We start from the raw sequence: 23419 nt of genomic DNA, 5'->3' as shown, positions 1-23419 counted from the left end.
GAGACAGTCCACGGGGGCATCATCTCGGACCGTTACCTTCAACATGCCAGAGACTCCTCCCCATTCGAAGGGGACGCAGGCCATCCGACACAGACTCTCCGAATTGTCGGCTGAACGGACGGGGCAGAGAATGTTCGGCAGGATCTGTTCTGGGGTCACCAGGTGACAGCGGACGGCCGTCACACTGGCCCCTGTGTCACGTAGTGCTTCGGCCCTGCGCCCATTAATGTTCACCCACTGACTATATTTTCTGGTGTTGGCGGGTAGGGGAGCCCGCGGGACCATGTCTCTTCCCCCTAGGCACGCTAGAACCATGGCGGCCGGTTCCCACTCTTGTTGTTCTTGTTCGCATTTTTCATGTTCTTCGGAGATTTGTTCTCCCCCCAGGGCGGCGGCAGCTACCTGGCGGGGTCTCGGAGTCTGGTTCTGTGGACAGTTCGGGTCATTGGCGTAGTGGCCGACTCGCTGGCATCGGTGACACGTGACATTGGCTCGGAACCCCGGGCGCACCGGGGGGTTGCCCCGGTTGGCCGGGGGCGGGGTGCTGGCAGCGGGAGCGGCCGGGACGGTGTCTCTTCCTCGTCCCTGGCCTCCTCCTCCTCCTCGGGGACGGTGCTGACCTTGGTTGTTCCGGTTCTGTTCGTGTGGCCCACTCCGGCCTACTCGAGTGCTCTCCCACCGGTCAGCCTCGGCGGCGAGCTGCCGTGGGTCAGTCAATTTACTGTCGAGGAGGTGCTGCCTGAGCTCGACGAAGCAGTTGTTAGAGAGGTGCTCCCACACCATGAGATTAAAAAGTTGCTCGTAGGTCGTTACATGGCTTCCCTTGATCCAACCCTCGAAGGCTCGGCTGAAATAGTTTACATATTCCACCCAAGTTGTACCCGGGATCCGGGTGCAGTCTCGGAACCTCTGGCGGTACATTTCGGGTGTGAGCCCATATCGGGTGAGGAGGGCCGCCTTCATGTGGTCATAGGAGGTCATCAGATGGTGTGGGAGCTGTAACAGGGCATCGCGGCCTTCATTGATGAACCTCCCCCATAGACCGGCTCCCCAGTCACTTCGATCGATCCAGTGGGAGGTCATGGCGATCTCGTAGGCCTTGAACCACTGTTGTATGTCGTCATCTCGGAAATACTCTCGAACGACATCCTTGGGGATGTGTACTTTCTTTTCTGTTGCTCCTGGGGTGCGCGGTTGCTCGGGCACCCCCAGTTCTTTGTTCTGCTTCCGTAGGTTTATTTCTGCTAGTTGGCGCTCGTGTTCGTACGCTAATCTCTTTTCTTCGAGCTCTCTCTGCCTCTGTTTTTCTTCCCGTTCTTCTCGGAGCCGCAGATGTTCTAGGTTCAGTTTTTGTTCGGCTAATTTGAGTTCACCGTCCATTTTGAGTCGGGCCATTTCTAACTCATGTAGTCTGCTTTTTTCTCTCTCTTGGATCTCTTCCTGCGAGAGACCCGTTCTTCGCTCCTCGGGAGCCGTGGTGTTCCTCTCTGATGCTGCAACATTTTGGTCCGGGGGTCTGACGGCCCCGATTTCTGCCCATGACTCAATGGCGTGCTTGAAATCGTCTTTAGTACTCAGACCGGTGGTAGCCATGCCTAGTTCAATGCAGAATTGTTTCAATTCACGATGGCTGTACTCTTCCAATTTCTCCATCTGGAATTTCTCGGTGGATCCGCTCTCTTTGGTTGTCATTGTGGTTTTGTCGTGGTGTGAGCTACTCTCTGTACGATTACGCGTTGATTCGGATCGCGCCGCTGGCCACCAATGTTAGACGGACCGGAAGGGTCGGCCGAGGACAAGGGGAGAGGTCTCCAGGGAGAGCCGTCTCCAGCGATCGTACAGACGAGTAACTTCCCCCCCACAGACGTACACCACACAAAGATAAGGTTTAACGTTCTTTATATGCAATCTTTAAGTACGGTGGAATGGTACAAGGAGGTCTGGACTCAGGGGTCCCCTCGATTCTAGTCTCTTGGATGGGAAGGGGTAGCGGGACAGTCTTGTTACCAATCTGGTAGATGTGATGGTTTGATGAATAGCTCACAATCCTCGAGCTCGGCGTTCTAGCTGGACGGGCCGCGGCAGCGCCGGCGGGTCCCGAGATGATTGTAGGTAGCGACGGTCCGCGGCGGCGCCAGCAGGTCCCGGTGAAGGTGGTAGTTACAACGGTCCGCGGCAGCGCCAGCAGGTCCCGACGAGGCTGAAGGATGCAGAAGGTTGCGGCAGCGCCAGCAGGCAAGATGATAGTTCGCAAGGCAGGGCTACGGCAGCGCCAGTAGTCCGTCAAGGATGAGTTCTTCACGGTGTCTCTCGACTCTAGGATACAACTGCCTTCCTGCTCTGGGGCTGCCCCAGTTATAGGTCTGGCGCCCTTTGATGTCCGGACCCCCGCACTTGGAGGTCGGGAGGTCCGGGATGAGGGAGTCCAGACACCCGGCAGGGGGGTGGAGCCAGCGCCCGGGGGAGCTGGGGGGCGATCGGCACCTGGCGGGGGAGAGCCATCGACACTTCTTTCTCCCATTGACCTGCCAAGTGGTCCGTTCACCTCCTGGGTGGATGGTGGTGCCGGGATGTCGGGGCCTGGCCAGGCCCAGGGTTAGGGTCGATCTGAGGCCATGCGGCCTCGTGGTGCAGTGTCCAAGATGGCGGCCGGGCCGGTAGTGGTTTGGCCCCATGATACAGAGATGTCCGGGGGCAGGAATCCCGTATGAGATGGGGTGCGGGGTGCTTCTGTGGGTAACACCTGGAGGGCCGGGGCTCGGGCCCTGTCATGCGGGGAGGGAGCAAGCCCTTCATGTGGCCTGTCCAACAGATTGGAAGACTTATCCGATGCACTTATGCCATATTTACCGCAGACATGTGAAGTAATAATGTGCAATGACACTATTACAAAAATATTAAGAGATATTGCAACAGAATGAATATATTTATAAAACATGTCATGTATAAATGTACATTATAAATATATTTTTTCCACTCAACTTACTTTAAAGTACTAAAAATGTTAACTAAAAATTCTTGCGATAAAATTAAAACTAACAAACGTTTGTCCGTTATTCCTGGACAAACCATTGCCAATATATTTGGTTACACACTTATAAGGTGCCACAAAAACAACACATATTAGCAATGCAATAGCTCAAAAATAAAATCTAAACTACCAAGCTCTAATTGGGTGTTTTATGTATGGTAAAAAAATATATTACTGCTCATTGCTCAGAAGGTACATTTTGTATTTTTAGCCTTCGGGCTACTTTAGCATTAAAACTAATTGTAAAGCTGTTCCACATTTGCTTTTTAAGCAAAAAAGCTAGAACAAGATTTTTCAGTAGCACACAATTCATTACTTTGTAGTAGTGTTTAGAAACATAGTTATGCTATAAAAACATTGCCATAGCCAATACGTCTCGCCTTTCAGAACATACAAGTATTTAGTTACGCAGCACAATATCCTTGGCGCAACAACATCAACTGTTGCGTGGCTAAACACTTATAAGGTCCCAAATGCAAGACCTATTGGATATGCCAATGCTTGTTGGAGTTTGGTTTGAGATGCAATTTAAACTAAAAGAGGGTTTACCATATTCATATCTCATTTATAAATCTAAAGGTTTGAAATATTTTTAAACAAAGAGGAATTCAAAATATTTGATATTGTCTGATTTTTGGGTTAGATCTATCACTTCTGATTGGCAGCCTTGGTGGGGGTCATCCTATCCTAGATGTGGGGTGAGTTAATTTACAAAGAGAGGAATGAATCTGGCCACCTCTTTCTAACTTAGGTTTGAGAAGTCTGTCTTAGATGAATTTATGAACAATGCTTGGTGATATGCTGTGTGTTATTGTCATTGCTTAATTCAAGCGCCAGGTCCCTCGTCAGGAGGCACTGCAGCTTGCATCACTCATTGCCCCTTCCAGCACTGCCAAAGACAGCACCAATACACCTCCCAACCATCACACCCTTACAACCGTGACAATTCCCATGATTCCAGGACCGCAAAGCTGCAAGAACGGCTTGGACAACAAGTATTGGTAATTTTTCAATTGAATTATCAAAGAACTGGTGGTGTGCTAATCTCTAAATTAGACAAACAGCACCCCCATGTGGCAGACTGCCATCGATGCTGGTGTTGACAATTAAGTGTCGGTGCTGAGTCCCGGAAACCACCAGCTCAAATTAAGCAATGGTTATTTTATACCTTTTGTTGTACTCCTTACTGGTTCCTGGTTCACAGATGATATTAGTAGTTGTTTCTATTCTCTGTTATACATTTAATTTGTATTTCAATATTTATTTGTCAGGTTACTTGGATACATCAATCAAATATTGTGCACCACAAAATAAAATGAAGTACTACCATACAGAGAAATGGAGGGGCTGCCCGCTTCTCGGGGACAAGTCGGGGCGAGCACTGTCCACATACAACCACTCACTCACCTTGACAGGTTGGCAGTACCACGTGCTCCGGGAGAGCTCTGTCTCCGACCCTGGGACAAGGCAGCTGCCCAAACGGAGGAAGGCACTCATGTGCGGGGGTGACCAGCTGTGGGGTGGACATGTAGGGGGGCCACCCAAGGAGATGTCCCCTCCCCAGGTAGAAGCAGCAGGTTTGAGGTCCCTTTGAGTAAAAGTGAGGGATCTCAGATGCCTGCTGGGGCGCCCACTAAAACTCTCCGACTATTCACTGCCAAGGACCCTCACGCACCGCACCTAATTGAGGAGGGGACCGTGCTCCCCTGTCCACCCTCACTACACCTTACTGTGGAGGTCACCACTCTCACCTGTCCCCTCACCCACTCACTCACCTCACTCCCTCCCCTTCTCTGCTTTGGGATTCCATCCCCAGGCTTCCGTTTTGTCTCTTGTGGTCCTTTGCTCCCCTTTCTTCTCTCTCGGGGTGGTCCTCACTCATCCCTTTCTAGGGGGTCCCCTCTATCTAGGGGGTCTCCACTCCCTCCTTCCTTCCCCAGTGGGTTCCACGTTCTTCCAATCTGTGTACTGAAGTTCTCTTCTCTTCCCTTCCCTTCCCTTCTCTGTCTCAGGGGTGTGAGGGGGGGCTCTCGCCTTCCCAGTGTTTTGGGGTTTTTAGGTTTCCTTTCTCTGTTTTGGGGTTCACATGTCCCCCTTTGTCTCTGGATCCCCTATGCGATTGTTTGGGTTGAGGTACACCCCACCTGAGAGAGAAAGAGTGAGGAACAGCAGAGGGGGGCCGTGGTGCGCCCTCTCAGAAGGAGGCCCCCACCTGTCACTATGCCCCTCCCTCTCAGGGTCCCGCGTACCCTCTCACACACGTGTGCCCCCACCTGTCAGACGCCCCTCTCCCTCCCTCTGCCCCTCTCACCCAAAAGCCCAGAGCCCCCCCCTCCTTGGAGAGGCTCTCACCCTCCTCTCTTCTCCTGCACCCCCCTCCTCCTAACTCCCCCCTCTCCTTCTACACCCTCCCTCCTCTCAGGCTCCACAGGTGCCCCCCCCTTATGTCTCCTCCTGCACCCCCCCTCCTCTCAGGCTCCACAGGTGCCCCCCCTTATGTCTCCTCCTGCACCCCCCCTCCTCTCAGGCTCCAAAGGTGCCCCCCCTTCTCTCTCTTCCGGCACCCCCCCTCCTCCTCCACTCCCCCCTCCTCTCAGGCTCTACAGGTGCCCCCCCCTTATGTCTCCTCCTGCACCCCCCCTCCTCTCAGGCTCCACAGGTGCCCCCCCTTGTGTCTCCTCCTGCACCCCCCCTCCTCTCAGGCTCCACAGGTGCCCCTCCTTATGTCTCCTCCTGCACCCCGCCTCCTCTCAGGCTCCAAAGGTGCCCCCCTTCTCTCTCTTCCTGCACCCCCCCTCCTCCTCCACTCCCCCCTCCTCTCAGGCTCCACAGGTGCCCCCCCCTTATGTCTCCTCCTGCACCCTCCCTCCTCTCAGGCTCCACAGGTGCCCCCCCCTTATGTCTCCTCCTGCACCCTCCCTCCTCTCAGGCTCCACAGGTGCCCCCCCCTTATGTCTCCTCCTGCACCCCCCCCCCCTCCTCCTCTCAGGCTTCACAGGTGCCTCCCCCGCCCCCCCCCCCCCTCCCTCAGGATCAGCCTCCTCTTCCTGCACCTCTCCCCCCCCGCCCCCCCCCCCCCACCACACCACTCGGGATGCTGTACCCGCCTCGGAGAGGCTCTGTCACACTCCCCCCTCTCCTCTCAGGCTTTACAGCCTGGACTCTCCCCGAAGGATGGAGGGACAGAGGCGCTGGGTCCCCCTCCTCCCTCCTCTCAGGCTCCACAGGTGCCTCCCCCCACCTCCCCCCCCTCTCAGGATCAGCCTCCTCTTCCTGTCCTCTCACCCCCCGGGGATGCTGCTCCCCCCGCAGTGGAATCTCTCCCGGAAGGATGGAGGGACAGCGGGGCCGGGCCTCACCGGAGTCAGGAGCCTCAGAGACAGGAACAGGAACCGGAAAACCGGCTCACAACAAACCGGTCCAGCGAGTGAGCGGCGCTTCCTGCTGCGAGCACTGCACGGCCAGACTGCAAGGAGGGGGGGGGGGCACGTACAGTGCTTACAGCACGACGAGGGGTCTGTGCAGTGCACACACAGTGCTTACAACTCGAGGAGGGGTCTGTGCAGTGCACACACAGTGCTTACAGCACGAGGAGGGGTCTGTGCAGTGCACACACAGTGCTTACAACTCGAGGAGGGGTCTGTGCAGTGCACACAGTGCTTCCAGCACGAGGAGGGGTCTGTGCAGTGCACACACCGTGCTTACAGCACCAGGAGGGGTCTGTGCAGTGCACACACAGTGCTTACAGCGCGAGGAGGGCTGCGTGCAGTGCACACACCGTGCTTACAGCACGAGGAGGGGTCTGTGCAGTGCACGCACAGTGCTTACAGCACGAGGATGGGCCTGTGCAGTGCACGCACAGTGCTTACAGCACGAGGAGGGTTGTCTGCAGTGCACGCACAGTGCTTCCAGCACGAGGAGGGGCCTGTGCAGTGCACGCACAGTGCTTACAGCACGAGGAGGGGTCTGTGCAGTGCACACAGTGCTTCCAGCACGAGGAGGGGCCTGTGCAGTGCACGCACAGTGCTTGCAGCATGAGGAGGGGCCTGTGCAGTGCACGCACAGTGCTTACAGCACGAGGAGGGGTCTGTGCAGTGCACACACCGTGCTTCCAGCACGAGGAGGGGTCTGTGCAGTGCACACACAGTGCTTACAACGCGAGGGGGGGTCTGTGCAGTGCACACACAGTGCTTACAGCACGAGGAGGGGTGCGTGCAGTGCACACAGTGCTTACAGCACAAGGAGGGGTCTGTGCAGTGCACACACAGTGCTTACAACGCGAGGAGGGGTCTGTGCAGTGCACACACAGTGCTTACAGCACGAGGAGGGGTGCGTGCAGTGCACACAGTGCTTACAGCACGAGGAGGGGTCTGTGCAGTGCACACACAGTGCTTACAACGCGAGGGGGGGTCTGCGCAGTGCACACACAGTGCTTACAGCGCGAGGAGGGGTCTGTGCAGTGCACACACAGTGCTTACAACGCGAGGGGGGGTCTGTGCAGTGCACACACAGTGCTTACAGCACAAGGAGGGGTGTGTGCAGTGCACACAGTGCTTACAGCACGAGGAGGGGTCTGTGCAGTGCACACACAGTGCTTACAACGTGAGGGGGGTCTGTGCAGTGCACACACAGTGCTTACAGCACGAGGAGGGGTGCGTGCAGTGCACACAGTGCTTACAGCACGAGGAGGGGTCTGTGCAGTGCACACACAGTGCTTACAACGCGAGGGGGGTCTGTGCAGTGCACACACAGTGCTTACAGCGCGAGGAGGGGTGCGTGCAGTGCACACAGTGCTTACAGCACGAGGAGGGGTGCGTGCAGTGCGCACACTGTGCTTACAGCACGAGGAGGGGTCTGTGCAGTGCACACACAGTGCTTACAGCACGAGGAGGGGTGCGTGCAGTGCACACAGTGCTTACAGCACGAGGAGGGGTCTGTGCAGTGCACACACAGTGCTTACAACGCGAGGGGGGGTCTGTGCAGTGCACACACAGTGCTTACAGCACGAGGAGCGGTGCGTGCAGTGCACACACAGTGCTTACAGCACGAGGAGGGGTCTGTGCAGTGCACGCACAGTGCTTCCAGCACGAGGAGGGGTCTGTGCAGTGCACACACCGTGCTTACAGCACGAGGAGGGGTCTGTGCAGTGCACACACAGTGCTTACAACACGAGGCGGGGTCTGTGCAGTGCACACACAGTGCTTACAGCACGAGGAGGGGTGCGTGCAGTGCACACAGTGCTTACAGCATGTTAGACGGAGACCCGGAGGGTCAGCTGAGCACAGGGGAGAGGCCTCCGGTGAGGGCCGTCTCCAGCGATCGTACAGACAAGTAACTTCCCCCCCACAGATGGACACCACACAAGGATGAGATCAACACACTTTATATACGAATCTTGAAGTAAGGTGATACGGTACAGTGGGGTCAGGACACGAGGGTCCTCTCAATTCTAGTCTCTGTAGGGGAAAGGGGTAGCGGGACAGTCTTAGTACCGGTCCGGTACAGGTGCGGCAAGAAGGAAGCTCACAATCCTCGAGCTTGGGCATCTGCAAAGATGGGCCGCGGCAGCGCCAGCAGGCTTAGGTCGATGGTTCACAGCAAGGAGGGCAGCGGCAGCGCCAGCAGGCTACGATGATGGTTCACTGCGAGGAGGGCCGCGGCAGCGCCAGCAAGCCAGGATGATTGTTCACAACGAGGAAGGCCGCAGCAGCGCCAGCAGGCTACGAAGACGGTGCACGACGAGAAAGGCCGCGGCAGCGCCAGCAGGCCAAGACGATGGTTCACGTTGCAGAGGGCCGCGGCAGCGCCAGCAGGCTTCGGAGATGGTTCGCAAGAAAGGGCCGCGGCAGTGCCAGCAGGCCATCAAGGATGAGTTCCTCACGGTGTCTCTCGACTCCAAGATACAACTGCCTTCCTGCTCTGGAGCTGCCCCAGTTATAGGTCTGGTCTCCTTTGATGTCCGGACCCTCGCACTTGGAGGTCGGGAGGTCCGGGATGAGGGAGTCCAGACACCCAGCAGGGGGGTGGAGCCAGCGCCCGGGGAGGCCGGGGGCGATCGACACCTGGCGGAGGGGAGCCATTGACACTCCTTCTCCCATTGACCCGCCAAGTGGTCTCTTCACCCCCTGGGTGGATGGTGGTGCCTCGATGTCGGGGCCTGGCCAGGCCCAGGGTTGGGGTCGAGCCGAGGCCACGCGGCCTGGTCAGGTAGTGTCCAAAGATGGCGGCTGGGCCGGGGCAGTGGTGCTGACGGGGGGCCTGGGCCAGCCGGTACTGGGGTGTTCGGGGCTGGAGCTCCGTTGTGGACGGGTCGCGGGTTGCTCCAGTGGGTTGCCGGGATGGTTCTTGTCGGGGATACAGGGAGAACAGGGGTTCGGTCCTCGCCATGCGGGGAGGGAGCGGGCCTTCCACGAGGCCTGTCCAACATGCGTCCCCCCAGCTGAAGGCAGGGAGAGTCACCCATCCTCTTGGGTACTCTCCTCGCCGAGGCGGAAGAAGCGTGACAGGCCGTCTGCGTTGGCGTGGTCCTGGCCTGGACGATGTTCCACAGTGAAGTCCATCCCCTGCAGGGAGATGGACTAGCGCAACAGTTTTGGGTTCTCTCCCCGCATCTGCATTAGCCATTGCAGGGGTCGGTGATCTGTTTGTACCCGGAAGTGGGTGCCGAAGAGATAGGGCCGGAGCTTCTTGAGGGCCCACACTACAGCGAAGGCCTCGCGCTCCATGGTGCTCCAGCGCTGTTCTCGGGCCAGCAGGCGTCGGCTGATTAAGGCCACTGGCTGATCGACTCCCTCGGAGTTGAGCTGGGAGAGGACGGCCCCAATTCCATGATCTGAGGCGTCAGTCTGCACTATGAACTCCCGGCTGTAGTCGGGGGCCTGGAGCACGGGGGCGGTGCACATGGCGGCCTTCAATTTCTCAAAGGCTGTTTGACAGTCCAGGGTCCAGTTGACGGTTTTGGGGTTTTTCTTGGATGTGAGTTCTGTGAGGGGCCCCACGATGCTGCCATAGTCCTTCACAAACCGCCGGTAGTTCCCGGTGAGCCCTAGGAAGGCTCGGACCTCGGTTTGGGTGACAGGTGGTTGCCAGGCCTGTATGGCAGCGATTTTGAGCTGGAGGGGGGCCACCAGACCGCTTCCCACTTGGTGTCCCAAGTAGGTCACGGACCCTTGGCCAATCTGGCATTTGCTGGCTTTGATGGTGAGCCCGGCCTGCCGGAGGGCGTGCAGGACTTCTCGGAGGTGGTGGAGGTGATCTGCCCAGTGGCGACTGTATACAGCAATATCGTCCAGATAGGCGGCGCTGAATTCTTCGAGGCCCGCCAGTACCTTGTTCACGAGTCTCTGGAAGGTAGCGGGGGCGTTTTTCATGCCGAATGGCATCACTTTGAAGTGGTAGTGGCCATCCGGGGTAGAGAAGGCGGATCGTTCTTGGGCCCCGGGGGTGAGGCCGATCTGCCAGTAGCCCGCTGTTAGATCGAAGATGCTCAAGTAGCGGGCGGCCCCCATGCGGTCAATCAACTCATCCGCCCGGGGGATGGGGTGAGCGTCGGTTCTGGTAACGGCGTTCAGGCCCCGATAGTCCACACAGAACCGGAGCTCGGGGGCAATGCCCGGTGTGGCCGCCTTGGGGACCAGTACGACTGGGCTGGCCCAGGGGCTGTCAGATGGCTCGATCACTCCCAGAGCCAGCATTTTGGAGACTTCGTTCTGGATGCAGGGGCGCACTCGATCTGGCACTCGGTACGCCCTGTGTCGGATAGGGGGGCTATCCCCGGTGTCCACATCGTGAAGGCACCAGGGGGTGACCCCGGGGATGAGGGAAAACAGATCTGCAAACTGTAGCAGGAGGTCTCGGCAGTCTTGGCGTTGCTCTGGGGATAAGGCATCGGAGAGTCTGACCCCTTCCACGGAGCCGTCCTGCTCGAGTGTCTTCAGCAGGTCAGGAAGGGGCTCGGAGTCCTCCTCCATCCCACTATCGGTAGCCATCAGGAGGCTGAGTTCTGAGCGCACGAAATGTGGTTTGAGTCTGTTGGCGTGGAGGACCCGTAGGGGGTTCCGGGGGGACTCCATGTCGATCAGGTAGGTGACGGGACCCTTGCGCTCTATCACCTTGAAGGGCCCGGTCCATTTGTCTTGTAAGGCGCAGGGTTCAACTGGGGACATCACCCAGACTTTTTGTCCCGGCTCAAACTCGATGGAGGAGGCATGCTGATCATACCATCTCTTCATGTCCTCCTGACTGGCTTCAAGGTTGGCCTTGGCGAGCTCCCTGAATCGCCGGGTCTGGTTGCGGAGGGTCAGGAGATATTTGTATACATCCGGAGGAGTCTTCTTGGGGGCCATCTCCCACCCTTCTTTGACCAGGCTGAGGGGGCCCCGGACGGGGTGTCCATATAGGAGTTCGAATGGGCTGAAGCCCAGGGATTTCTGGGGGACTTCTCGGTAGGCGAACAGGAGGCACGGGAGCAGCACATCCCATTGGCGACGTAGGGGTTCTTCTAGGCCCATGATCATCCCCTTGAGGGTGCGGTTAAACCGCTCGACCAGGCCATTTCCTTGCGGGTGATAGAGGGTCGTTAATTTGTAGGTGACCCCGCACTGTTGCCAGAGAGACTTCATGTATTTAGAGATAAAGTTCGTGCCCCTGTCGCTGACGACTTCCCGGGGGAAGCCCACCCGCGAGAAGATTCCCATCAGGGCCCGGCCTACCACGGGCGCCGTCACGGTCCGAAGAGGGATGGCCTCGGGATAGCGGGTGGCGTGGTCCACCAGGACCAGGATGAATCGGTGCCCTTGTGCTGTTCGGGGGTCCAGGGGCCCCACAATGTCTATCCCCACCCGTTCAAACGGGGTGGTGACGATGGAAAAGGCTGCAGGGGTGCTTTGAGTTTTCGGCCGCTCTTCCCGCTGGCCTGGCAGGTTGGGCAGGCCCGGCAGTGGTTGGCTACATCATTTCGCATCTTCGGCCAGTAGAAGTGGGTTACCAGACGGCTGTACGTTTTGTCTTGCCCCAGGTGTCCGGCAAGAGGCACATCATGTGCTAGGTTCAAGAGAAAGTCTCTGAAGCGGAGGGGGACCACCAGCACCCGGCTGGCCCCCAGCTCGGCAATCTTTTGCTCGCTGTAGAGCAGGTCATTGTCCCAATAAATCCAGTGGGCCCCTGAGGTGTCTCCTGTGCTCTGGGCGAGGGCTTGCTGCCGGAGTCCCTCAAGGGAGGGACATGAGATCTCTGTTCTTGTTGGAATTGTTCCTGAGTGGGGCCACCCTCTTGACGCCACTTGGCCAGTTCGGGAAGGTCCCGGAGCCGATCGAGTCCTTCTTCGTTGTTTTCCGGAGGACTGGCTTCTAGGGTGGCTCCCTCGGGGACGATCGGGGGAGGAGGTGCTGGCCATTCGGGTTCTTCTGGGCTGGGGATGGTGCGGGTGACCATGGACCGGGCCGTGACACAGACCCATTCAGGGAGGCCCAGCATCCCCAGGTGCTCTCTTCTCTCGACGGCTGACCAGGGAGAACTTTCGAGGTCGTTCCCCAGGAGGCAGTCCACAGGGGCATCATCGCGGACAGTCACTTTTAGCATTCCGGATACTCCCCCACACTCGAAGGGGACGCAGGCCATCCGACATAGGCTTTCTGAGTTGTCGGCCGACCGTACGGGGCAAAGGATATTAGGCAAGATCTGGTCCGGGGTCATCAGATGACAGCGGACTGCGGTTACACTGGCCCTGGTGTCGCGGAGGGCTTCAGCCCGGTGCCCGTTAATGTTGACCCACTGGCTGTACTTCTGCGTGTTGGCGGGAAGGGGTGCCCGCGGAATCAGGTCTCTTTCCCCTAGGCAGACCAGGGACATGGCGGCGGGTTCCCACTCGGGCTGGTCTGGCTCATACTCTTCAGTGTCTTCTTGTGTTTGCTCTTCTCCCAGAGCGGCGGCAGCGACCTGGCGGGGCATAGGGCTCTGGTTTTTCGGGCAGTTGGGATCATTGGCGTAGTGGCCGGATCGCTGGCATCGGTGGCAGGTAACGTTGGCGCGGAAACCTGGTCGCATCGGGAGGCTCCCTCGGCCGGTCGGGGGCGGGGTGTTGCTGGCGGGGGCCACCGGGACGGTATCTCTTCCCCGACCCTGGCCTCCCCCTCCCCCTCGGGGGCGATGGAACCCTTGGGTGGCTCTGTTCTGTTCGCTGGGCCCGTTTCGGGAAACTCGGGTGCTCTCCCACCGGTCAGCCTCAACGGCGAGTTGCCGAGGTTCAGTCAGTTTACTATCAAGGAGGTGCTACCGGAGCTCGACGAAGCAGTTATTAGAGAGGTGCTCCCATACGATAAGGTCAAAGAGTTGTTCGTAAGAGGTTAACTTGCTGCCCTTGATCCACCCTTCGAAGGCTCGGCTAAAGTAGTTCACGTACTCCACCCAAGTCGTACCCGGGATCCGTTTGCAGTCGCGGAACCTCTGGCGGTACATCTCGGGCGTGAGTCCGTATCGAGTGAGGAGAGCGGCCTTCATGTGGCCGTAGGACATCATCTGATGGTCCGGGAGTTGCAGCAGGGCGTCTCGCCCTTCGTTGACAAACCTCCCCCATAGCCCGGCCCCCCAGTCGCTCCGGGGAATCCGGTGGGAGGTCATGGCTACTTCGTAGGCTTTGAACCATTGCTGGATATCATCGTTCCGGTAATATTCTCTGACGACATCTTTGGGGATGTGGACCTTGGGGTCCGTAGGGACAGGGGGGCTCGGGGGTCCGGGGACCCCGAGGTCTTTGTTATGCCTCCGAATCTCTAGTTCCTTCAAGTTGCGCTCATGCTCGTAGGCTAGCTTCTTTTCTTCTAACTCTCCATGCCTTTGTTTCTCTTCTCGCTCCTCTCGGAGCCGTAAGTGTTCCAAAGTTATTTTTTGTTCCGCCAATTTGAGTTCTCCATCCAAGCGAAGTCGAGCCAGCTCCAATTCGTGGAGCCTACTTTTCTCCCGTTCTCGGGCCTCCTCTGGTGAGAGACCCGGTCTTCTTTCTTCCGTCGGCGCGGTGCTGGTTTCGGGTGTCTCTTGGCTTTGGTTTTGGGGTACGGTCGTACCCGTCTCCGCCCAAGATTCTAGGGCGTGTTTGAAGTCCTCTTTCGTGCTCAGTCCTGTGGTAGCAATGCCCAGTTCTATACAGAATTGTTTTAGTTCTCTGTGGTTGTATTCTTCTAGCTTTTCCATCTGGAATTTTTCCGTTGTTCCGCTCTCTTTTGTTGTCATGGTGGTCGTGTGTCGTGGGGTGAGTCACTCTCTGTACGATTATGCGTTGGCAGCCGAGCACAGGGGAGAGGCCTCCGGTGAGGGCCGTCTCCAGCGATCGTACAGACAATTAAATTCCCCCCCACAGGTGGACACCACACCAGGATGAGTTCAACACACTTTATATACGAATCTTGAAGTAAGGTGATACGGTACAGTGGGGTCAGGACACGAGGGTCCTCTCAATTCTAGTCTCTGTAGGGGAAAGGGGTAGCGGGACAGTCTTAGTACCGGTCCGGTACAGGTGCGGCAAGAAGGAAGCTCACAATCCTCGAGCTTGGGGATCTGCAAAGATGGTCCGTGGCAGCGCCAGCAGGCTTAGGTCGATGGTTCACAGCAAGGAGGGCCGCGGCAGCGCCAGCAGGCTACGATGATGGTTCACTGCGAGGAGGGCCGCGGCAGCGCCAGCAGGCCAGGATGATTGTTCACAACGAGGAAGGCCGCGGCAGCGCCAGCAGGCTACGAAGATGGTGCACGACGAGAAAGGCCGCGGCAGCGCCAGCAGGCCAAGACGATGGTTCACGTTGCAGAGGGCCGCGGCAGCGCCAGCAGGCTTCGGAGATGGTTCGCAAGAAAGGGCCGCAGCAGCGCCAGCAGGCCTTCAAGGATGAGTTCCTCATGGTGTCTCTCGACTCCAAGATACAACTGCCTTCCTGCTCTGGAGCTGCCCCAGTTATAGGTCTGGTCTCCTTTGATGTCCGGACCCTCGCACTTGGAGGTCGGGAGGTCCGGGATGAGGGAGTCCAGACACCCAGCAGGGGGGTGGAGCCAGCGCCCGGGGAGGCCGGGGGCGATCGACACCTGGCGGAGGGGAGCCATTGACACTCCTTCTCCCATTGACCCGTCAAGTGGTCTCTTCACCCCCTGGGTGGATGGTGGTGCCTCGATGTCGGGGCCTGGCCAGGCCCAGGGTTGGGGTTGAGCCGAGGCCACACGGCCTGGTCAGGTAGTGTCCAAAGATGGCGGCTGGGCCGGGGCAGTGGTGCTGACTGGGGGCCCAGGCCAGCCGGTACTGGGGTGTTCGGGGCTGGAGCTCCGTTGTGGACGGGTCACGGGTTGCTCCAGTAGGTTGCCGGGATGGTTCTTGTCGGGGATACAGGGAGAACAGGGGTTCGGTCCTCGCCATGCAGGGAGGGAGCGGGCCTTCCACGAGGCCTGTCCAACACAGCACGAGGAGGGGTCTGTGCAGTGCACACACAGTGCTTACAGCGCGAGGAGGGGTGCGTACAGTGCACACAGCGCTTACAGCACGAGGAGGGGTGCGTGCAGTGCACACACAGTGCTTACAGCACGAGGAGGGGTGCATGCAGTGCACACACAGTGCTTACAGCACGAGGAGGGGTCTGTGCAGTGCACACACAGTGCTTACAGCACGAGGAGGGGTGCGTGCAGTGCACACACAGTGCTTAAAGCACGAGGAGGGGTCTGTGCAGTGCATGCACAGTGCTTACAGCACTAGGAGGGGTGCGTGCAGTGCACACACAGTGCTTACAGCACGAGGAGGGGTCAGTGCAGTGCACACACAGTGCTTACAGCACGAGGAGGGGTCTGTGCAGTGCATGCACAGTGCTTACAGCACGAGGAGGGGTGCGTGCAGTGTGCACACACAGTGCTTACAGCATGAGGAGGGGTCTGTGCAGTGCACACACAGTGCTTACAGCACGAGGAGGGGTCTGTGCAGTGCATGCAAAGTGCTTACAGCACGAGGAGGGGTGCATGCAGTGCACACAGTGCTTACAGCACGAGGAGGGGTGTGTGCAGTGCACACACAGTGCTTACAGCATGAGGAGGGGTGCGTGCAGTGCACACACAGTGCTTACTCAGGGAGAAAATTACAAAAAACAATTTGATGGACAGAATGTAGATCAATGTCTTACATTCACCCCGGTACAAGGATCTGGGCCTAAATCCATCGTTTTTTGCACTCCACACCACCCTGGGTCAGATAATGGCTTTATGCAAATCAACTCTGACCTTGTGCCCCATGGGAACAGTCCAGTCCGAACTACAACAGCCATATCTTTCCCAGACCGGAATCAAGCATCCGAGGACCGGACCGGTTTCGAGGTAACACCTCTCATCAGTGCATCAACTGTGTTTTTTGCAATTTTCACCCCGAGTGGGCTGGGTATGCTCAGACGTGAGCCCCAGGCTCTCCACACCACTGGAGTCAAGCTATCCAGGCTGAATGTTATGTTATGTTATGTTAGAACTATATTTCTTGAGCGCACGGCTACCCAGATCGGGTGTCCCGGCGCTTTGGCAGAGAGTCCTGAACACAACCAAGAAAAACCCAGCGGCAGAAACACTGTAGGCCCACTGGTTAGGCGGAGAAGAGGAACGTCTTGAGCTCCTTTCTAAAGGCCAGAAGATTGTTAGCCTTGCGGAGTGACAGAGGGAGCTCATTCCACAACCTGGCCGCCATAAACTGGAAAGACCGGCCTCCCATCCGCACGCGTTTGATCACTGGTACCTCCACTTTAGCCAGGTCAGCAGATCTCAAACTCCTCCGGGGAACGTAGAGAGCAATCCGCTTCCTGAGGTAAGCTGGGCCAATGCAGTGGAGGGCTTTGAACGCCAACGTGAGGACCTTGAAACTAATTCTGCTAGGGATAGACAGCCAATGCAGCCTGCCGCGCAGTAGAGAGGCACTGGCTCTCCGTGGAAGGCCAAAGATGGCTCTGGCCGCCGAGTTTTGGACAACTTGCAATCTGGATACCAGATATTTAGGCAGACCAGAGAAAAGTGCGTTAGCGTAGTCTAAACGCAAGCCCACAAGTGCTTGCACGATGTTCTTGCGATATTGAAGGGAAAGCAGTGGGAGAAATTTCCTCACCATCTTCAAGATACCGAAACATTTCCCCGCCAGGCCCGTGATGTGGGGACGAAAAGAAAGACTGTCGTCAAATACCACACCCAGATTTTTTACTTGGGCAGATGGTTTCTCAGGGGGGAACATGTCGGAAGGCCACCACGATTTCCAGCCAGGGTCCTCAGCGCAGCCAAAAAAGAGCAACTCGGACTTATCCGAGTTACATTTCAGGTTCTGGTGCTGAAACCATGCAAAAACAGCACTCAGGCAGTCTCTGATTTTGTCGCCATTAAAAACCTCTCCCTTCCTGCAGGTAAACAGGAGCTGGGTGTCATCAGCGTATGAGATGACCCGGGCTCCAAATGCCTCCGCGACCTTCGCCAAAGGGGCCACATAAATATTAAATATGGTGGGGCTCAGGATGGATCCTTGAGGCACCCCCACCTCTAGCGAAGGCATTTCCGCGGAGAACGGAGGAGCCCAGATCACCTGCCGACGGTCGGTTAAGAAGGATTGAAACCAGTCCAACACCGTCCCCCGCAGACCTACCTCCCTAAGTCTTAGGAGGAGGCCGGCGTGTGGGACGGTGTCGAATGCCGCCGACAGGTCCAGCAAGACCAACATAGCCTTTGCCCCAAGATCAAGCGTTTCCCTGATGGCGTCGGTCACCTCCACAAGAGCTGTCTCCGTACTGTAATTGGCACGGAAACCAGATTGGGAGTCATGCAGCAGTTTGTTATTCTCTATAAAGGTGGTAAGAGTATGCTGAACATGTTTCTCCGCCACCTTCGCCAGAGCAGGGAGGAGGGAGATTGGTCTATAGTTGGCCCACTGTAAAGGGTCGAGCAGAGGTTTCTTAATGAGCGGGAGAATAAGAGCATGCTTCCATTCTTTAGGGACCACTCCAGAACTCAGAGACATGTTGAGCAAGGGGTTCAGCAAGTTGTTAATAGCTGATGCCACCGAGCTCAGGCATTTAGCCGGACACGCATCCAAGGGGGATCCAGATTTCAACCGGGAAAGCAGCTCCAGAGAGGACTCGCAGGATAGCGGGGGGAACGTCGAAAGAGTGGGCGCCAGCTCGGCTGCAGCGGATGGAAGGACCTTCAGATCACTTTCCACAGCTGCAGCCACTTCCAGGGACCCCACCCGATCGAAAGAGTCCTGAATCCTACGGATCTTGTCCACAGAATGAATGAAGGCTGATAGCCAGAAACCGGTCCTTGGATGCTTGATTCCGGTCTGGGAAAGACATGGCTTAGTAGTTCGGACTGGACTGTTCCCATGAGGCACAGGGTCAGAGCTGATTTGCATATAGCTAACCCAGGGTGGTGTGGAGTGCAAAAAAATGATGGATTTAGGCCCAGATCCTTGTACTGGGGTGAATGTATGACATTGTTCTACATTCTGTGCATCAACTGTGTTTTTTGCACACAGTGCTTACAGCACGAGGAGGGGTCTGTGCAGTGCACACAGTGCTTACAGCTCGAGGAGGGGTGCGTGCAGTGCACACAGAGCATACAGCACGAGGAGGGGTGCGTGCAGTGCAGACAGTGCTTACAGCACGAGGAGGGGTGCGTGCAGTGCACACACCGTGCTTACAGCACGAGGAGGGGTGCGTGCAGTGCACACACAGTGCTTACAGCAAGAGGAGGGGTCTGTGCAGTGCACACACAGTGCTTACAACGCGAGGGGATGCGTACAGTGCACACACAGTGCTTACAGTGCGAGGAGGGGTCTGTGCAGTGCACGCACAGTGTTTCCAGCACGAGGAGGGGTCTGTGCAGTGCACGCACAGTGCTTACAGCGCGAGGAGAGGTGTGTGCAGTGCACACACAGTGCTTACAACGCGAGGGGGTGCGTACAGTGCACACACAGTGCTTCCAGCGCGAGGAGGGGTCTGTGCAGTGCACGCACAGTGTTTCCAGCGAGAGGAGGGGTCTGTGCAGTGCACGCACAGTGCTTACAGCACGAGGAGGGGTGCGTGCAGTGCACACACCGTGCTTACAGCGCGAGGAGGGGTGCGTGCAGTGCACACACACTGCTTACTGGCATAGAGTGTCGTAGAGTGGCACAGAGTAGAATCGTCCAGAGTAGAGTGCAGTGGTGCACAGCAGAGTGGAGTAGAGTGAAGTAGAGTTGAGAGTGGAGTGATGCAGAGTGTGGTGGCGTAGAGTGATGCAGAGTAGAGTATCACAAGTTGAGTGGTGTATAGTACAGTAGAGTGCATTGGCATGGAGGACAGTGGTGTAGAGCAGAGTGGCGTAGAGTGCGGAGTAGATTAGAGGGGCGTAGAGTGGATTTGCATAGAGTGCACTGGTGCAGAGTGAAGTGGTATAGAGTGGAGTGCATTGGCATGGAGTGCAGTGGTGAATAGTAGAGTAGTATAGTATAGTGTTATGGAGTGGTGTGTAGTTTAGTGGTGTAGAGTTGAGTGGTGTGGCATTGTGTGTTATGGAGTTGCATGCAGTGTTGTGTAATATAGGGCGTACAGTGGAAGGGTGTAGTGTTGAGTGGTGTCGGTTGTTAGAGTGGAGTGGAGTTCTTAAGTGGATTAGACTGTTGGGAAGTTGTATAGAGTGTTGTAGAGTATATTTGTGTGCTGTAAAGGGTGTTGTATGGATTGGAGGAGAGTGTTGTAGTGTAGAGTGGTTATGGGTGGGTAGTGAGTGTGGAGCGGTATAGGGTGTAGTATAGTAGGAGAGAGTAATGTCAGAGTGGTGTAAAGTTTAGTGGCTCGGGCCCGATTCACCGAGGTAAACTGAGGCTAAAAGTCTAATCTTAGACCAAAAGTTTAACTTTACTACTAGTAAAGTTACATATTAGGTCTAAACTTAGACTTCGTGGGGCATATTTACAACCCCTAACTCCACCGGAGCGTCCCTTTTTTGACGCTCAAGTGGCGTTGCGCCATCCCCCATATTTACAAGGTGGCGCTAAGCCTCTTAATTGATTTGTGTAGTGATGTAGAGTTTTGTCGAGCGGATTGACGTAGATTGGATTAGAGTGTGCTTTTGAAGTATAGTTTAATAGATCTACTTTTTTTTAGGAGAATACTGTAGATTTGTGTTTTGTTGACTAGAGGTAGAGTGGCGTGTTGTAGACGGATCACTGAAATAATATCTACTACCAAAATATCGAGTTCCCAAAATATCGATGACAAAATATCGAGGGACATAATATCGACTTTCTATCTTCACTAAGGTAAGTACAAAAATATCGACTTTAAAATATCGAGTGTTAAAAATATAGACTGTCAAAATATCGATTTTTTTATGTCTTTAAAATAAGTTACAACTATTATAATAATACATATATTTAATATAAACATTGTTAAAATTATTAAATAAATGTAACATTATTACATAATTAATGTAAATTTAAAAATTAATAATAATAATACATATATATATAAATACATGTTATTAATTAAACATATAGAATATATTTACCGTGGCATAGCAAAAGGTTTAAATTTAATGTAACCACTCCAGTGGGTGCTACATTACAGAGATCGTTGGATAGCGTAGGGGTAAAAATTACTATTCCCACTCCAGTGGGTGCTACAGTAGAGAAAGCGTACGCCTGTACCCCAAAAACCCAAAACTGACCCTGAACCCTAAAAATATCCCTGTACCCCAAAAACCCAAAACTGACCCTGAACCCTAAAAATACCCCTTTACCAAAAAACCCAAAACTGACCCTGAACCCTAAAAATACCCCTTTACCCAAAAACTGAAAACTGACCCTGAACCCTAAAAATACCCCTTTACCCAAAAACTGACCCTAAACCCTAAAAATACCCCTTTACCCAAAATCTGAAAACTGACCCTGAACCCTAAAAATACCCCTTTACCCAAAAACTGAAAACTGACCCTGAACCCTAAAAATACCCCTTTACCCAAAAACTGAAAACTGACCCTGAACCCTAAAAATACCACTTTACCCAAGAACTGAAAACTGACCCTGAACCCTAAAAATACCCCTTTACCCAAAAACTGAAAACTGACCCTGAACCCTATAAACACACAACCCGCTACACAAAATAAATTTAAAAAAATTAATTATTTATTAATTATTTATTTTAAATTAATTACCAATTATATTTTAATTAGTTACCAATTATTATTTAATTAACAATTAGATTAAATGTACACAATTAATTAATTATAATTAAATTACTTCCCACCCTATTCCCCTATAAACACACAACCCGCTACAGAAAATAAATTACTAAAAATTAATTATTTATCAATTAATAATTTTTAATTAATTAACTGTTATATTTTAATTATTTACCAATTATTTAATTAACAATTAGATTAAATTTACATAATTAATTAATTATAATTAAATTACTTCCCACCCTATTCCCCTATAAACACACAACCCGCTACAGAAAATAAATTACTAAAAATTAATTATTTATCAATTAATAATTTTTAATTAATTAACTGTTATATTTTAATTATTTACCAATTATTATTTAATTAACAATTAGATTAAATTTACATAATTAATTAATTATAATTAAATTACTTCCCACCCTATTCCCCTATAAACCCACAACCCGCTACAGATTTATATTACTGAAATATTATTAAATATTAATAACTTACCTTATTTTCGATATTTTTGTTGTCTATATTTTTTCTAGTCTATATTATGTCTAGTCTATATTTTTGATTCGATATTTTGGCTATTCTAGTCGATATTAGTCGATATTTTTGTTGTCTATATTTTGTCTAGTCTATATTTTGTCCAGTCTATATTTTTTACTCGATATTTTGTCCAATCGATATTTTGGACTCGATATTATGTCTGTTTACCGTTGTAGACAGTGGCGGTTGGTAACATTTGAAAGTGGTCAGCGTAAATGTTCTGGATGAGTGACCTGTGGCGCAGTGTCATACGCGGGTTTTGGGGGGGTTCTCCCCCCTATACAATTTTGACAAAAGAGTGGGCACATGGTGCATTTTCAAGCACATTTGAGAAAGTAAGACGGTTAATAAGGCAATTGTGAAAGTGCAGGTATGACATCGATAAAGAGATTTCTTGTAATTATGACGTTGGCAGCTGCTTATTCACTGTAACCAGAGAACTTCCAATGCTGAGACCCGCACAGATTTCTGTAGGTGTTGATATATCTTCACAATGAAAGATACTGGGTTTATACATGTTATTGTGATGTGTGGGACTGGACACAGTGAGACAGCAGGGGACAAACATTAACAGGCAGCAGGACACCCTTCAAGGCCCGGTGCGTCTCCTTCCGCTGCCGGGAGGCGTTTCATACAGGGGGTGTTTGATCAGCCGGCCTGTCAATAAACATGGCTTGCCTTAACTTGCTGAGCACTCTGTATACAAACTAAGCAAGCGAGTCACTCCAATCACACTAAATTCATTTTGCTACTCGGTATTGTTGTTGACACAACTATATAGGGAAATATATACTGTTACAACAGCTGACGGGTCACTCCTGTGTGCACGAATCCCGCCGCCGACGAGTGCCGAGGCCGGCACCATACACGAGCCGCCGCGTCAGAGTGAACACCGCGCCGAGGGACTAAGAAAGAGCTATGATGTGTCGTGGTTATTAAATACACGCTCAAGGCAGCGCCTAAAGGCTACTTGCAGCGTCAGCTTTCTTCAGATACACTCTTCCTTTCTTCCAATGGGACAGCAGCAATAAAAACAAGTTTGTACTTTTATTTCTAGCTCCTCATTTCACCCTTAAGTCCCTTTAAATAAACTATACCATGTTATTACCCACATGCCTCTCGACCGAGATGGAACGGGTGTGCTAAAGCCAAATGTGCCTCGCCAGGATTCATACTCGCCAATTGCAGAACGTTCAACTCGCTGAGACATCCAAATATTCTCCTCAGACACTACCAGTTAGAGCAGCCGTAACCAGGGGCTGTCTGTTCGAGGATACACGCAGCCCATGACCGGGTCATCAGTAACACCAGCCACGGTGGCTTTCTTAGATAATGTCCTGACAAATGGCCTGGATTCCTACTTATTAACAAGCCTTTGTTAACGTTTAATTTGTAATTAACAATAGAACACGAGCTCCCGTATTGCCACCCCCTTGCAGAGCTCTGTGTGTGACCCCAGGTCAAAGGTGAGTCCCAGTTCATACGTTGGTCTTCAACCCCATGGCTGATGGCATTTGAAGCGCTTTGAAGCGGTTTCCTAGCATTGAATAGGCACTTTAGAAGTAGCTCAGACAGCTGCAAAACTTCAATATCTATACACTTCATTGCCAATCATTAACCAAGCACGAAACACTCCCTGGCATGCTCTTC

The 23419-nt window shown here is 53.9% G+C and overlaps 1 protein-coding gene across 5 annotated transcripts in view; it reads right to left on the bottom strand.

Moving 5' to 3' along the window:
- RGL2 (ral guanine nucleotide dissociation stimulator like 2) overlaps positions 1–23419 on the bottom strand; it is a 246205-nt gene that overhangs the window by 108550 nt on the left and 114236 nt on the right. Inside the window, exon 1 of one of the 5 annotated variants that reach the window (XM_086920621.1) lies at positions 4439–5275. The exons of the other annotated variants lie outside the window; for them this stretch is intronic. Coding sequence (XP_086776747.1) covers positions 4439–4528 — 90 coding nt within the window. The 5' untranslated portion in view covers positions 4529–5275. Of the gene's footprint in view, positions 1–4438; positions 5276–23419 lie in introns of those variants that run through there. 5 annotated transcript variants of the gene reach the window in all.

Source organism: Lissotriton vulgaris, chromosome 5 (genome assembly GCF_964263255.1).
Source record: "Lissotriton vulgaris chromosome 5, aLisVul1.2, whole genome shotgun sequence".
Taxonomy (NCBI): domain Eukaryota; kingdom Metazoa; phylum Chordata; class Amphibia; order Caudata; family Salamandridae; genus Lissotriton; species Lissotriton vulgaris.
The sequence above is the reverse complement of the archived record's forward strand: the minus strand, read 5'-3'. Positions and strand labels throughout refer to the sequence as shown.